The sequence below is a fragment of the Passer montanus genome, unplaced genomic scaffold, assembly GCF_014805655.1.
Source record: "Passer montanus isolate IOZ18808 unplaced genomic scaffold, ASM1480565v1 scaffold100, whole genome shotgun sequence".
In the NCBI taxonomy this organism is placed as follows: domain Eukaryota; kingdom Metazoa; phylum Chordata; class Aves; order Passeriformes; family Passeridae; genus Passer; species Passer montanus.
In genome coordinates, this window is record NW_024356506.1 from 998,580 (window position 1) to 1,013,699 (window position 15,120).

The 15,120-nt window shown below is 46.0% G+C and overlaps 1 protein-coding gene across 16 annotated transcripts in view; it reads right to left on the reverse strand.

The window, feature by feature from the left end:
• Positions 1 to 3,465: 3,465 nt before the first annotated feature.
• The window catches only part of ADGRB1 (adhesion G protein-coupled receptor B1), a 285,104-nt gene continuing 273,449 nt past the window's right edge, over positions 3,466 to 15,120 (reverse strand). For 8 of the 16 annotated variants that reach the window (XM_039714220.1, XM_039714252.1, XM_039714243.1 and 5 more), the window contains one exon: positions 3,466 to 4,850. In XM_039714220.1, coding sequence (XP_039570154.1) covers positions 4,653 to 4,850 — 198 coding nt within the window. In that variant the 3' untranslated portion in view covers positions 3,466 to 4,652. The remainder of the gene's footprint in view (positions 4,851 to 15,120) is intronic. The other 8 variants (XM_039714229.1, XM_039714271.1, XM_039714209.1 and 5 more) reach the window with 1 other exon arrangement.

A 15,120-nucleotide genomic window follows, 5' to 3' on the forward strand; every position in this document is an offset into this window, starting at 1 on the left:
CCACCCCTGTGCCATGGAACAATATCCACTATCCCAGGTTGCTCCAAGCCCCATCCAACCTTTGAACTCTTCCAGGGATGGGGCAGCCACAGCTTCTCTGGGTGTGCCAGGGCCTTATCACCCTCACAGGAAAGAATTTCTTCCCAATATTTCATCTTAATCTCACCTCTTTTAGTTTCAAACCAGTCCCTTTGTCCTTTCACCATCTACCCATGTAAAAATTCTTTCTCCCTCATTTTTATAACCATCCCTGAAGTACTGGGAGGCTGCAGTGAGGTGTCTCCAGGAGTTCTCTTTGCCTCAGGACTAGAGCCTGGGATGGCTGCAAGGCAGGACCACAGGGATACAGGAAAGTTCAAGGGAACCTCAGGAGTCCTTTTGCAAGCTAAACCACTCAGTGACCTTCCCTTGCAGCCCCACCAGTGCAAACTAAAACCACACTGACCTCCTGCACCCACCACCACTGGCAGTGCTTTCATTTTTAATTCCACAGTGAGAAGTGCTCCCTCCTTCCAGCCTCCTTTGGTGGGAAGCAGCAGGACCTCCTGAGCCAGCTCTAGGCCAGTGATCCAAGGCTTGGGTTCTCCTGCTCTTCCAGCCCATCACCTCAGGAAGTGCCAGGTGGTATTTCCCTTCCCTAACGCAAAGCAATCCTTGAATTCTTTAGGTTGGAAAAGATTTTTAAAATCACCAAGACCAACCCAGCACTGCCAAATCCACAAAAGATCACGGAATGGCAGATGTAGGGTGAGAAACATTCCCAGAGGAAGGATGAAGGCCTGGGACTCACCAGTGAGTGCTGCTGGTTGAAGAAATGTTGGATCATGGCTCAGGGAAGGGGGAATTGGGCTAAAAGCTTCCAGGCAGCCCCACACATCTGCAGTCATTCCAGATTTGTCAGAACATCCACATTATTTCAGCCAGGCCAAGATAAATCATTACATCTGAGGACCTACTGGGCTGTGATGGCTTTGGATTCAGCCTCTGGGGAGCAGCAGTCCTGGAGCCCATTTTCCCAAGATTTAGATTTCCTGTAGTCCTGCCTATAATCCTAAAGTCTAACAGGTGATGGAGCAGAGTCAGGGAAGTAAAGACACAATTTTTAAATTATTTTTTTTTCTGTACGATTTCAGCCATTTGAGGATAAGGACCAAGGAAGTAAATAATTTGCTGCTCAAATTTTTTTTTTCACATTTGGCAAGTGATATCCTCAAACCCCTGTGCACTGAGCCGAGATCCTGCTCAGAGTGTGTCTGGTCATGCAGGAGGTGCCAGGGAAATCCAGGTGAGGTTGGGTCTTCCAATACCTGATGGGGGACAACAAAAAAAATGGAGAGGTACTTCCTACAAGGGTACTGGGATTGGAAAAGGGAATGGCTTTAAGCTGAAGCAGGGTAGATTTAGATTTAGATTAAATACTGTGAAAAAATTCTTCCCTGGAGGGTGGTGAGGCCCTGGCACAGGTTTTCCAGAGAAGCTGTGGCTGCTCCATCTCCTGGAAGTGTCCAAGGCCAGGCTGGACAGGGCTTGGAGCACCCTGGGATAGTGGAAGGTGTCCCTACAAATAGCAGGGGAGTGGTACAAGATGATCTTTAAGGTCCCTTCCAACCCAAACCATTCTGGAATTTTGTGATTGGCTTTGCAAGGATATGGGCAGGGTGGCATCAGAATTGCCATGGCCCTGGTGGAAACTTTAACCCCACATCCCTGTCCTGTAGTAGAAATGATGCCAGATCTGTGTGAAATCTCAGCCCTTCACATCCTATGATATTGGGAAGGAGGCATCAGGCTGTGGGTTTGAGAAACCTAAATAAAAACAAGCTGCACTGCACAGAAAAGGGGATTCCTCATGTCCTGCAAATGTACTTTGTAGGGACATGTATTTTTAAAGGAGTGGAGAGGACACAAAGCTGAAATTCAGGTAAATTCAGCCTCATGTCATGACTCTGGAAAGATTGGAGAGCCCAGGTGGCAGCTGTGGGGCCAGGAGAGGTTTCCCAGCCCCCAGGAGAGATGCAAAGCACACATGGGATGCAGGCAGGGGCACTTGTAAAAAGCAGACAGGGCTGGAGTTTCCACCTCTTTTATTAGAAATAAGACACATTCATTTTGTGCTCTGAAAACTGTACAGAAAAAAAAAAAAAGTGTTGACGAACACGGAGAGGAAGGAGGGGAAGGCATGGAAGGAGGGCAGGACATGGGAAAACAGGATTAACCGGAGGAACTGAGCAGAGAAAGTCGAATATCAACAGTTCTTAAACAAACATTTGTCTGTAATTACATAACACCGTTAATGTCCTGCAAAGGAGGCTGCAGTGAATGGGTGAGTGGGGAAGGTTGGAGTGAAGAGGGCAGGCTCTGGTGGGCAGAGGGGAAAGGAAGAAAAAAAAAATAATTAAAACACAGTAGAAAGATACCTGTATGCTAAAATTCATCATGTGTAATTATAATAATTACAATATCATACAACCCAGCATCTGAGGGAGGCCTTTGTGCTTTCCTGTTTCATGAATAAGCTAATATTGAATAATAATATCACAGTTTTATGAGCAACCACTTTCCCTATTTTTTAACTATTTGGATTTATTTAAGTTTTTCTTTCCGTCCTTCATATCCTATGGTTAATGGCAAGGTAAATGCCACTGTCCTTGGAGATCACCCATGTGGCCCAAAGCCAAATCAAAGTAGAGATTTGTCACATCAAGCAACTCCCCATAGGGGAAGCACAGCAGGGGGCAGTGATTCCTTTGCATCTTGTACCCATTGGTCATTTTTCCCTAAAAATGTGAGGTTTGGTATTTTTTAATTAAAAGGAAACCCAAGAACACTAATAATTCAGATCCTGTTCAAGCTTTGCTGCTGTCTGGCACAATCTGGCTGCTCACAGCCAGAGGTTTGTCTCCATCCACCTCCAAAACTGGGAGAGTTGGTCCAAACATCAGACAGACAGTGCTGGGAATGACAAAAGTAATAATAAAGAAATAAAGCCTGTGTGTAATGCCACTGGTACATTTTTTAATGATAAAAATATTGCACAACACTTTTTGGGGTGAAATGTAGACCATTTTTTTAAATAACCTTGAGAAATGTTAAATGAAAAAATTTAAATAGTTTTTTTTTTCATAGTGAAATGAAAAGACTGCATTTTATGACAGGGAATGTCCTGCTCTCCTGATCAGTTCCATCTCTTCCTTCCTGTAGGACCACAAACCTGCTGCTGGCTCTGGGCAGCAGGGAGGGTGGAGAAGAACCAGTGAGGGGAAAATAACCAAAATCCAAACCAAATAAAGCAAAACAAAACATTGCAAGCCAGCAGTGAAGGGGCTGTGTATTCCCACCATCCCAACATTTCCATGGAGCAACTTGCCTTCCACCTTCAGCAGGTGGCATCCTCACCCCATGCCTGAGCAGTCCTACAGCACAGAAAGGCATTCGAAATGACAGGAGCCAAAGAAAGGAAAGGTCTCGGGTTTCAAGTTCTCTTTTTATTGAAGAAAAGAAAAGAAGAAGGAAAAAAATAGATTATTTTGTTTGTATTTTTTTTTGTCTGTTTGTTTCCAAGTGGACGTTATTCGTGTTGTCAGTTTGTCTCAATGTCCTAAGGCAACGTCTCTGTTTACCAATGTCTCCAGGTACAGCGGCAGATCTGTCTTTCCCTTTTTCTCTCTCTGCCTTCCAGGGAGGGGCAGCTTGGAATAAATTTGAGTCCGAAAGCAAGGACAAATAACAGAACAGAAAAAAAAAAAAGAAAAAAAAAAAAAGATGAGGCCGAGAGGACCTTTGCAAGGCCCGTGCTGAGTTTATCTATTTAACAGTCAATGACATGACCTACATTCTTCTTGTTGGTCTTGTTGTCTACCACCTTCCACCCTCTCCCTGGAGATGGGGCGAGCAGGATTTGGAGATTTGGAGCTGGTCCTTTTCCTCCGCTGGGGAGGGATGAGAGGAGGAAGCCCCACCTCTCCTTTCCACCCCAGCTGTGGGTGTCACCACCACGTCCCCTCCGCGGGGACCCGCTGTGACTGTGCGCCAATGCCAGGTCGTGGCGTGGCACCCAGGAGTGGCAATGTCCTTGTGGCCACTTCTTGGCGTGTCCCATCTCCTTCCTTCTTGGGTGAGCTGGTGAGGGAGAGGTGGGGGAGCCGGGGATGTCCCTCCTGTCTGCCCCAGCCAGGCCACATCCCAGCCAGGCTCCCGCAGGTGTCCCCTCTTGATGTCCCCAAACATCCCTGATCTTCTGGGCCCTCTGTGGTGGCTGCTGGGCATCCTTCCACACCTCCCCGTGGCAGAGCAGGAGGGCTCCTGGTGTGCTCCAGAGACCAGAGAGCATCTTGGTAGGGCTTGTCCCCTGCAGCCCCTTCCCACCCTCCTCCTCCTCCTCGCTCTCTTCCAGGCTCACTCCTCCAGTCCTGCCTGGGAAAGCTCGTGTTGTCCTGAACCTACAGCTACTATACTCTATAAAGTAATATTCCCCCTCTCTGCTGAGAACAATACAAAAGTTACTCCATCTTACCAAAGGTTTCAAAAGAAACCAAACACTTCTCTCGCTCGGTTCCGATTTAATTTAATCATTTCTTTAAAACGTGGTTTTGTTTTGTTTGTTTCGTTTGTTTTCCAGAAAAAAAAAAAAGTCCTTTTTCTTCCCTTTCTGCTCAGACCTCTGTCTGAAGGTCAATAATGTCTTGTCCCACCAAGGGGATGGTGGCCCCTGTTTTCTCCCACTCTACAGTTTTTAGTTCTAGGGGAGACTGTGCCACAGGTTCGATGTCCTTTTTAACCCATGATGGCGGGGACTGGACTTTCCTGATGCCTTCCCAGGGTCTCTTGTTTGGTGTCTGCTGTTTTTCTTGCTGCAGGAGGAGGGAAGTGTGAGAAAGGAGAGAGAGAAAGAAAGAAAAGTTAGTGCAAAATGCAAGAAATACCATGATTTTACCTCCTCTTGTATCAACAAATCTTTTTTTCCGTGCAGCTTCTCATCCAAAATAAAGTGGGGTGTCATGAAAATGACACTTATCATACAAACTGTGTATTTTCAAAAAGAAAATATTGTTTTTCTTTCCACTGCCACCTCCACCACTTAATGACTGGATATTTCAGCCTTCAGCTGAGGTTTTTGCTACTGAAAAACTGAGTGTGGTTTTAGAGTATCAGATATTTTTCTACTTCCACAGATGTAGTGACAAGACAAGGGGTGACAGCTTTAAGATGAAGGAGGGAAGATTTAGATGGAATATTGGGAAGAAACTCTTCCCTGTGAGGGTGGGGAGGCCCTGGAATGGAATTCCCAGAGAAGCTGTGGCTGCCCCATCCTTGGAAGTGTCCAAGGCCAGGTTGGACAGGGCTTGGAGCACCCTGGGATAGTGGAAGGTGTCCCTGCCCATGGCAGGGGGTGGAACTATAGGATTTATAAGATCCTATAAGATCTTAAAGAACTATTAAGATCTTAAACAACTATAAGAAACTATCAAGAACCACAAGACCTTTAAGGTCCCTTCCAACCCAACCCACTTATGAAATCTAGATGACAATGAGGTCTTCCTGAACACCCATTGCATTTGATGCACAGCTGTTTGAAGACTCTTTAATTGCAGCAAAACCTGCTCCCTGATCCACCAGGGAAGAAAATCTGTGCTGCTTGAGGAGCTGGAGCTCAGCTCGGAGGCTGAAAACATTTCCATCAACTCCACACCAAGCCCAGTCTCCACCCAGCACCCCACAATGAATATTGATCCAGAAGAACTTTTCATGTTTTTGCTGTCATGCTGTGGGGAGGACTGAGGGGCTGGAAAATGGGTGTGTTCCTCAGTGGGTAGAGAAAGGAGAGCTTTTAAATGAGTAGTTCCACTCAACTTCTCCCCTCCAAACACCAGTGATGACTTTCACAGTTCATTATCTCCACAGAAACACTCCAGCACTGGGGAAGAAAAGGCTTCCCTGGACATGACAGAGCACCTTTGAGCCACCTGCCAAAGGAGAAGTGGGAAGGGCGGGAGGAAAGTGGCTGGTGGAGGATGACAACAAGGAGAGAAAAGCCTGGAGAGAAGGTGAGGAGCCAGATGTGCAGGGGACACGCCACCAGGACGGGTCACAGCTCGAGGCTGTCACCAAAATGTATTGACTGAGGGGAGAGGAAGCCACAAAAGGCTGTGGGGTCACTCCAGGATGCTGCTGAGAGAGTTGTGGCTCTGTAGGAAACTTCCATCCCCATCTGCTGCAGGCTCATCCAGCAGCCTCAGCTCCTCAGTTTGTCCTTCCCCAAGATGTTTTTGTCAGGCTGTTTGTCCCAGCTCCACACTGCAGTGCTGACAGGAAAGCTGCTGTGGAATTATCCCTGCAGGGGCAGCTTTCATTGCATCACCCAAGCCAGGAGTTCTGCTGGTCCAAACTTTAATGTAAAAATAAAATGTGCTTGAAGTTGGTCCTGCACCTCACTACTCCCAGGAGGAAGGCTCTGGGTGAGGCTTTTTGGTGGTTAGAAGGTGGGAAATGCACAAACCAGGTAAACATCTCCAAGTGAAGTGAAGGCATTCTGAAATTATTTTAATTCAAAGGGAGGAAAATAAGTTTTCAAGCCATTTTAAAGATAATTTTTTATTTTATTTTTTTTAAATCAGGTTGTGTAAAAGTATTGCTCAAAAGAATGTAAACCACTCAATTCTCAATTTCTTGAAATCTGCAGCTGAGGCTTTCATTAAACTCTACAACAGAGAGCTTTCCTCATGCTGCTGGAGTTATTCTTTCTTTATTCCATGATATAAAACGACAGTGATTAATACTAATACAGCAGAAAAAGTGATAAAATTTGTGATTTATTCCATTATCTTTTTTAGAACTTATTTTAGAATCACTGCAACTAAAATTGGAATCTATTTAACTCTTGTGTGTGTTTGATGAGACAAGCTGGAAGTTTCCTGAAAGGAAATTTCCACCTACAGTGTTTTTTGGAGACCATCAGTCTGCCTGTAAAGATACAGCAGGAAGGAACACAGAGAAAAAAAGCATAAATGGAGAAAAAACTGGAATGAAATTAAGTTTCCCAAAAGGTGAAGAAGAACAACCTTGTTCAAGACAGACTTTTTTCAATTAAGAACATTTTTTTTCTCTTTTTTTCTCCCATCACTGCTGTGATGCCACAAGTTTTCAAAGCTGCTGATGTCCACAGCTGTATTAGAGAGCAGCACAAGTGATCTTATGCGTGAAGTTCATAAATAATTCGGTTTTTCCCCTCAAACAAGAGCCCTTTTTTTGACGGCATTATTTATGGCCACCTTCAGCATCAGGTTCTGCTTGCAGCCAATCCCTGTTTCAGCAGTCTCTCTCCATCTGCCACACTCCTGACCTTCAGCCTCTCCTTCATGCTGGGAGGACGCTCCCAGATCTGATCATGCACCCTGAACGTGATCAGCAAACCTCAGAGCCCTCCCTGTCATGGGCCAGTGAGCAAGAGGAGCTGCAAAGCCAGGGAGGGAACAGAAATTGAAGGAAAAAAAACCCCAAAAACCCGACAAAATACAAAAATGATGAGCTTACTTCTACAGCAGTCGCCTCTGATCAGCCCTGTCACTGGGGAACACCACCTAAGGGTGACAATAATTATTCAAACCCCAGATATTAGATGTTGTGAGTTGTTGAGAAGAGAAAAAAAATAAGAAAGGAAGAGAGAATGAAACAGGAAATATTATTCTGGCAGTGTACAGCTCCATTCTGCACCTGCATCTTGAATATTCTGGGCACTCCGTGGGCTTCCTGAGAGAAGGATAGAGGGAAAATGACAAATGTGGCCAGTTTCCAGCCATAGATAGAATTATAGAGAATGTCCTGTGGGAGGAAAGATTGCAAATTCCCACCTTTTGGGCCTAAAAGAGATTATGGTTGGATGTAAAAAAGGTCTGTGAAGCTCTGAGAGGCTTGTGGATGATAGGAATGGACCACTGATGGTGGGGATTGGGATAATCCCTTCCAACAAAGGAACTCAAGAGCACCATGATTGAACCCCAGAAACTGGGCCTGCCCACAGTGCCCAGCCAACCTCCAGGCCACCTTTCCACAGCTCTCTGTCCATCCTGAAAACTTCCAAACTCATGAAAAATACATGTAAACACTCACAAAACCAGCATCCATTTGGTGCCATCCAGTGAAGCGACACCACTCTGCATCAAGGGGTCTCTGAGCACAAATTCCTCCAGTTTTGGGGATCTTTTTGAAGATGCACCACCACAGGCCTGGCCCTTTTTATCTTTCCAAGCTCCTTTTCCCTCTGCCATGGAGAGGAGGCAGAAACTGCCCTTGGGTCTGACCCCACATGGTGATTTCCATCCTCCTTATCTGTCTACCTGTGACTGTGGTGGGCTTAGTGACCCCAAAGGTGTTTATTCACAGTTAGAAGATGAAAAAGAGCTCTGGAAAATGAGGAAATGAAGGAGGGAGACTGGCTTTTAGCTCTCCATTTCTCAGGAAAGGATCAGGCTTCTCTGGTGAGGCTATGAGGGAAGTGCTGGCTCAGGGGTGGCTGCAGGAGGACTCGGTGCCCACTGGGATCTCTGAGCAGGTTAATCAGCCTGGCAGAGCTCTGGGAAGGATGTTGGGAGACAAAAGAAAATCTCCTCTTGGCACAGGGCACCCTGGGAATTGGTAGCAGGCTCCTGGGAACAGCTCCCCTTTTCCTTCCCTCCATATGGAAAAAAGTTTTTATGGGGTCTTGGCCAGTTGAGCAGTACAGAGAAACAGGCACTGGGCTCATGCTCCAGCCCTGGCATTTCCCTCCAGCTTCACTGTGGGGTCTTAGCAATCCTTGCAGACAGGAGGGAAAACTGAGCTATGCACAGAAAAGAAAAAGAGAAATCCTGGAGAGAGGGATGTGTAATCTGGCTGGAAAAGGCACTGGAGCTGGCTCAGTGCCTCTGAGACAGCCAGGACTGGCCCCAGACAGGGGCTGAAAGCACCAGGAGCCAGGGACAGAGCCATCACTCTGGTCTGACACAGCCCAGGAGCTTCTGGGAAGGAGAGAAATGTTTATCAGTCCCTGCCTGGTGCCAGGATTGTGGATTTACAAAAAGGGTGGGAAAGGAGGGAGCACCCACACTCAGAGCTAGGGTAAAATCAGCTCCAAACTCGAGGTGTTCATCATCCTGGTGGCATTGAGGGTCTCCTTCATTCAGCCCTGACTTTCATTTTAGCTGCAAATTTTTACGGTGAAGGGAGAGGATTTGGGATAAAAGGTATTCAGGGTGCAGTGCCAACAAAACCCCCAAATCTCTGAGAAAGACAGAGGCAAAGTGCACTGAGCTAATCCACACATCCTCCTGCTGGAGCTGGTCCTGGCAGACTGCAGTCACCTGTGCTGCACTCGTGGTGGGTATGGAAAGGTGATGGTGGTGGGTCCCCACCCTGGGTCTTCAGGGAATCATCACAAACTCACAGAATGGTTTAGGTTGGATGGGACACTGAAAACCATCTCATTCCATCCCCTGCCCTGGACAGGGACGCCTTCCACTAGCCCAGGGTGCTCCAAGCTCTGTCCAAACTGACATTGGACACTTCCAGGGATGGGGCAGACACAGCTTCTCTGGGCAACCTGTTCCAGGCCTCAGCACATTCACAGGAAAGAATTTCTTCCCAATATCCCACATGACCTCTGTCAATTTAAAGCCATTCCCTCTATCCTTGTTCCAAAGTCCCTCTCCAGCTCTCCTGCAGCCCCTTCAGGCACTGGAAGGGGCTCTAAGGTTTCCCTGGAGTCTTCTCTTCCCCAGGCTGGACAATTCCAATTTCCTCAGCTTTTCCTCACACCAGAGCTGCTCCATCCCTCTGATTATTTTGGTGCTCCATGTCCTTCCTGTGTGGGATCCCAGAACTGGACAAAAGATTCCAGGTGGGGTCTGACCAGAGCAGGTTTGAGGGGCAGAATTCCCTTCCTCACCCGCTAAACTTTCCTGTGCTGCCTCCAGAAGTCCAGGCTGGCTTCATCCCAAGCTCCTGTATCCCATCTCTTTTCCTTAGGAGCAGCATTCCTGCAGCGCATAAAGACAGCCCAAGAATCTGCTCTGAGGCACAGCTTGGATCTCCCAATTCAGCCAAAGCCCATGAACCCCTCAGGCTGCTCAAGCTGCACCTCCCTATGTTTTGTGGGGTTTTTCTTTGTTTTTTAGTCAATTTTTATTTTTTAACAGCCAGTTTTTATGGTTACCCTGAATAACTGAGGAGCAGCTCAGGGTCTTCCGCTGAGCTGTTGGTGATAACTCCCCTGGAATTCCCTCCCATGCTGTTTTCCTTGCCTCTGGTGTCAGTTTGAAGGATATTTCATGACCCCAATGGTCTCTCCCCATGACATTGATGACTGCAGGACCAGGATGAAGTTATTCAGACCGCAGAGCAGGGAATTTGAAGGATAAATGTGGCTCACGCTCATCTAATCCATCTTCAGATCAATGTCGATGAGAAGTGATTAGAAAATGGGAAAGCTGTCTTGTTCCTTTAGAGAATGATAAATTTTCCTTTCCTTCTCAGAAACAAGTAGCTGCACTTCTTTCATTTTATACTACTGAACTACAAAGATTATGCTTTTTCTTTTTTTTTTCTCCTTTTCATTTTAGGAGAAAATCAAAATAAAAGGAAGCTGCTGGCTTTGTTCAGAATTCCATTAAATTAAATTGGAAAAAAAAATGTAGAAATAATTTTTAACTTGGAAATCAGTTAGGAAACTTGAATTACCCAGCATTTCCTGGCCTATAAAAATATGTCTTCTGCTTCTGTATTCCCTGAAGTTCATCCATCCTGAAGGGGTGGCTGTGAGATAAATTCTAGCGAGGCCAAATAGCTGAAGGTGAACAGGCTCTGGATCAAGGAAGTCTTTTATTGACTCCAGAAAAGCCTGAAGGCTGCACAGAACACCTGTGGTCCCAGCAGCATGAGGAACAGGCTGTTTTCCAGAGCATCCTTGCTGTTAATCCAGTTGGTCCAATCCCAACCTTTTTTGGGACAATGCTTATGGTCTGTGAAGAGCCCACCTGGAGGACTAAATTCCCTAAAATCCTGAAAACTCTCAGAGCTGCCTCATGGGGGCAACTGGGGATCCAGGAGGGGACCAAGAGCATCCAAAGCATAATTCTTCATAGAACCTTTTATTTAGACTCTATAAAGAATTATTCAGACTTCAGAGTATCAAAAATCAGGAGTTTCAATGTTCTGGTGGCACTGCCTGGTGTTGGAGCAGAGGATACTGGGAACAGATTTCTCTGGGACAAATTTTGTCCCCTAATTGTTGGGACAAAAGGTGCTGGATGATCGGCAGGAGGAGGTGAACTTCTGATTGATGGTGTATTTCGATACCTGGGAGCTGGCAGATGGTTTATGGCTGACTGAATTAAGATTTGACGTCATTTTCATAACAGAATTTATTGCGGTAATTATCAGACTTTATGCAGAGCTCCTCCCTATAAAAGCTTCACTAATTGGTCTGTTAAAATTTGCCTTTAAGCAGTGCAGAGAGGATTAAAGATGTGACACAAAGACACCCTTCCCAAAAGTGGAGCTTCCCTTGCAGACGGACACCCAGCCAGCACATTCCCAATGTTCCAATTCCTGTAGCAGAGCACACCAGGGAGACAGAGCCCTGCCTGGGGATGAGCTGCAATATCCATCGATATTCATAAAATCATAGAATTATAGAATCAGGGAATGGATTGGGTTGGAAGGGACATTAAGATCATCTCATCCCACCCCCTGCGGTGGGCAGGGACACCTTCCACTATCCCAGGGTGTTCCAAGCCCTGTCCAACCTGGCCTTGGACTATTCCAGGGATGAGGCAATCACAGCTTCTCTGGGTAACCTGTGCCAAGGCTTTACCACCCTCACAGGGAAGAATTTCTTCCTAATACTCAATCTAAACCTGCCCTGTGTAATCTTAAAGCCCTTTTCCCTTGTGCTGTGACTCCATGGTCCTTTTTTTCTAAACACTCCATTAGGTTGCCAAAGCCAGTGCTGCCGGAACGGGCAAATCTCCAGATGCCCAAAGAGGAAAGCTCAGAAAAATATCATTGTGAGAAAAAAAAAGTGAGAAATAAAGACAGAAGCACTGTCCAGAAGAAAATAAGGAAAATTAGGCAGAAAAAAACTTTATAGTTTTTTAGAATAGGATTTGGAGCAGGCACTTTTCAGGATCCACAGGTATTTGGGATGGGACTTGAGAGTTGTGTTGTTTCCCAGAGAAGCTGTGGCTGCCCCATCCATGGAAGTGTCCAAGGCCAGGTTGGACGGGGCTTGGAACAACCTGGGATAGTGGAAGGTGTCTCTGCCCATGGCAGGGGTTGGGATGAGATGATTTTAACGTTCCTTCCAATCCAAACCATTCTGTGATTCTGTGAATTATGAACTGAGTCCAGATCCTGCATGTGAGCTGCAGGACAGGAGCCAAAGCAAAAGCCATTCCAGCTGCAGGGAGCTGAATGTGGCAGGGAGCTCATCAACATGAAGGAGAAAATCCAAGGAATTTGCAGAGCTCTGTCCAGTGCTGACCTCGGCACAAGCAAAGAGCTGCTGTTTAAAATGAATGCCAAGCCAGATGCTGGCAGGAAAAGAGGAATATGGATGTGATTCCAGCTTCTGTAATGGAGCTGGATCAAAGGATTCCTGCTGAGGGGGAGGCAGGAGCACCACTTCCAGTGCTATCAAGGCGTAGGAGAAGTAAAACCTTGGCTTTTATAAAAGCCTACAAAACCACAGACCCCTCTCAATGCCCAGCCCGAACCCTGGAATTTCTTTAGCAATTAACTCCCAAGGAACAGCAGCATTGGAGATGTTAAACCCTGAGAACACAGATCTGCACAGGAAAAATATTTCCTGTGTAGTACAAAGCAGCTTGAAAATAACCACTACCCTGCTTTAATGTGAAGAACTCTCAGCTACAAGAATTCAAAGCTGGGTAACTCTGTGTATTTAGGAGGAAAAAAGGGAAGAAATTGTGTGGTGGAGCCTGCAGTCTGCCAGGCAAAGGTCAGGCTTTGAAAAGGAGAAACAAACTTGCAGCATGGTTTTCCAACAATGGGGTTTTTTTTTCTTTTTTTTTGTAGCAATTGGAGAGCTAAAGAAGAAGTCAAAGTGATGGGAGTGATTAGGAAGTAAGAACTCTGCTCTCTGAGTCAGTCCCAAGCTATCATTCCAATATACATCCAAAATCCCCCTTACATAAAGTGAGATTTACAATCCACGTGGAAGCCACTCACTGCTTACTGCAGCCTTAAAAATGAGGGTTTGGTGCATCCCAGACACCAAGAGAGCTTTAAATTTTCATCAGGATGCCTGGTGGGGGTGGCTGGGTATTTTGATGCAAATCCTGCTGTGGTTGTCTCCAAGTCTTTGGTTCTTTTGATGCTTCCTGGTTGCAAATGAGCTGTCAGGGGAATAAATATTCCACACACACACAGCTCATTCAGTTTTCCTCTCAGGGGCTACACCAGCTTCCAGTTTGGTCTGGGATTAAATGGAAGGGCAACAGTGTGAAACCTCCGCAGGTTTGGGAGGAGGGTGAGCACAGCAAACCAGCTGTTCCTGAGGTGCTATTTTTAGGTTCTTCCGTCTCTTCAGGTGGTCAGAGAAAATCTGTCCCAAATTCCAGCAAAATATGAGCAAAAAATTCCTGCCTACAACCCCAACATTTCCTTCTGAGTTAGGAAAAAAAATCAGCTCCACCTTCCTTGCCTCACCTGAAGACTGCAGGTGAGAAAAAATTTACCACAGAATATCCAGAGTGGGAAGGGAGCTGACAGGATCATGGTAAGGTCATACAGAGATCCATCAGTGCATTAAAAATCTGACTTTTCAACTTGGCTGTCATCCTGCTGGATGTCGTCCTGCTCCAATCTTAATTCCCTAGTATGGAAAAATTAACTTTGGGAAATAGTGTCTACATCCCTGATCAGTCCATACAGCCACAAATCACAGAATCCCTGAATGGTTTGGGTTGGAAGGGAGCTTAAATATTGCCTCATTCCACCCCCTGCCATGGGCAGGGACACCTTCCACTATCCCAGGCTGCTCCAAGCCCTGCCCAACCTGACCTTGGACACTTCCAGGGACGAAACATCCAAAGCTCCTCTGGAAAACCAGGGCCTCACAGGGATGAACTTTTCCCTAATATCCCACCCAAATGTCCCTCCTTCAGCTCAAAGCCATTTTGAGTGTGACCAACCACATTTTTCTGATGCAGGGAAGAGGTGGCCAAGGCTTGGACACCACCTGGATGTGAGGTCCTCTGTGCTTTGAACGTGGATCCTGCTGGAAAATATGATTTTAATCATGAATAGTTGAGAGTGCTTCCAGTGGGAGCATTTTAGAGTTGAGGTACAGACAAAAGATATTACGTGTCTAGTAAATTTTATGTAATAAACTGGAAGAGAAAATATGGAAAAATCCAAACTTATTCCCCAAGGGAGGGTAATTCTTTATTATTGCGCTCTGAGGCACAACTTAGTTCACCATTAGGAATGTGCTTTGGTTTCCAGCAAAATAACTGCAGTGAAACAATAACTGTGGCCAGTGCCACATCCCTGGGAATGCCTGGGATATGAGCAAGATTCAGACCTGACTGACATTCCAGGAATTATCCTGCTTCCCATAATTCTGACATATTCTCATTAGGAAGCTGCTGGCAGTGGGGACACCCCAATCCCAGCGGGATGTGGATTACGACTCCTCAACCACAGGTTGATGGAAAAAGCAGAATTCATCCCCAAACCTGTCTCCATCTAAAATTCCCTACAACTCAAGTCTCTCTTCCCAAGGGACTGGACAAGAGGAAATCTGCTCAAGTTGTGCCAGGGGAAGTTTAGGCTGAATATTAGGAAAAATTTCTTCAGGGTTGTCAAGAGAGCTGGGACACTGAATATCAGAACAAGAACAGGTGCTCAGGGAAGTGCTGGAGTCACATTCTGGGAGGAATTTTTAGTTGTGGCACTTTGGGACACAGTTTAGTGGTTGGACTTGATAATTTTAGAGGTCTTTTGACCTTAATGATACTGTCAGTACATGATTATGTTTCCAGCTCTGCCAATTACTTCTCTGGGACAGTGAGCAAAGAACATTTTTCTTTTTCAAGTGTACATAGCACTAACATTTATCCCAAG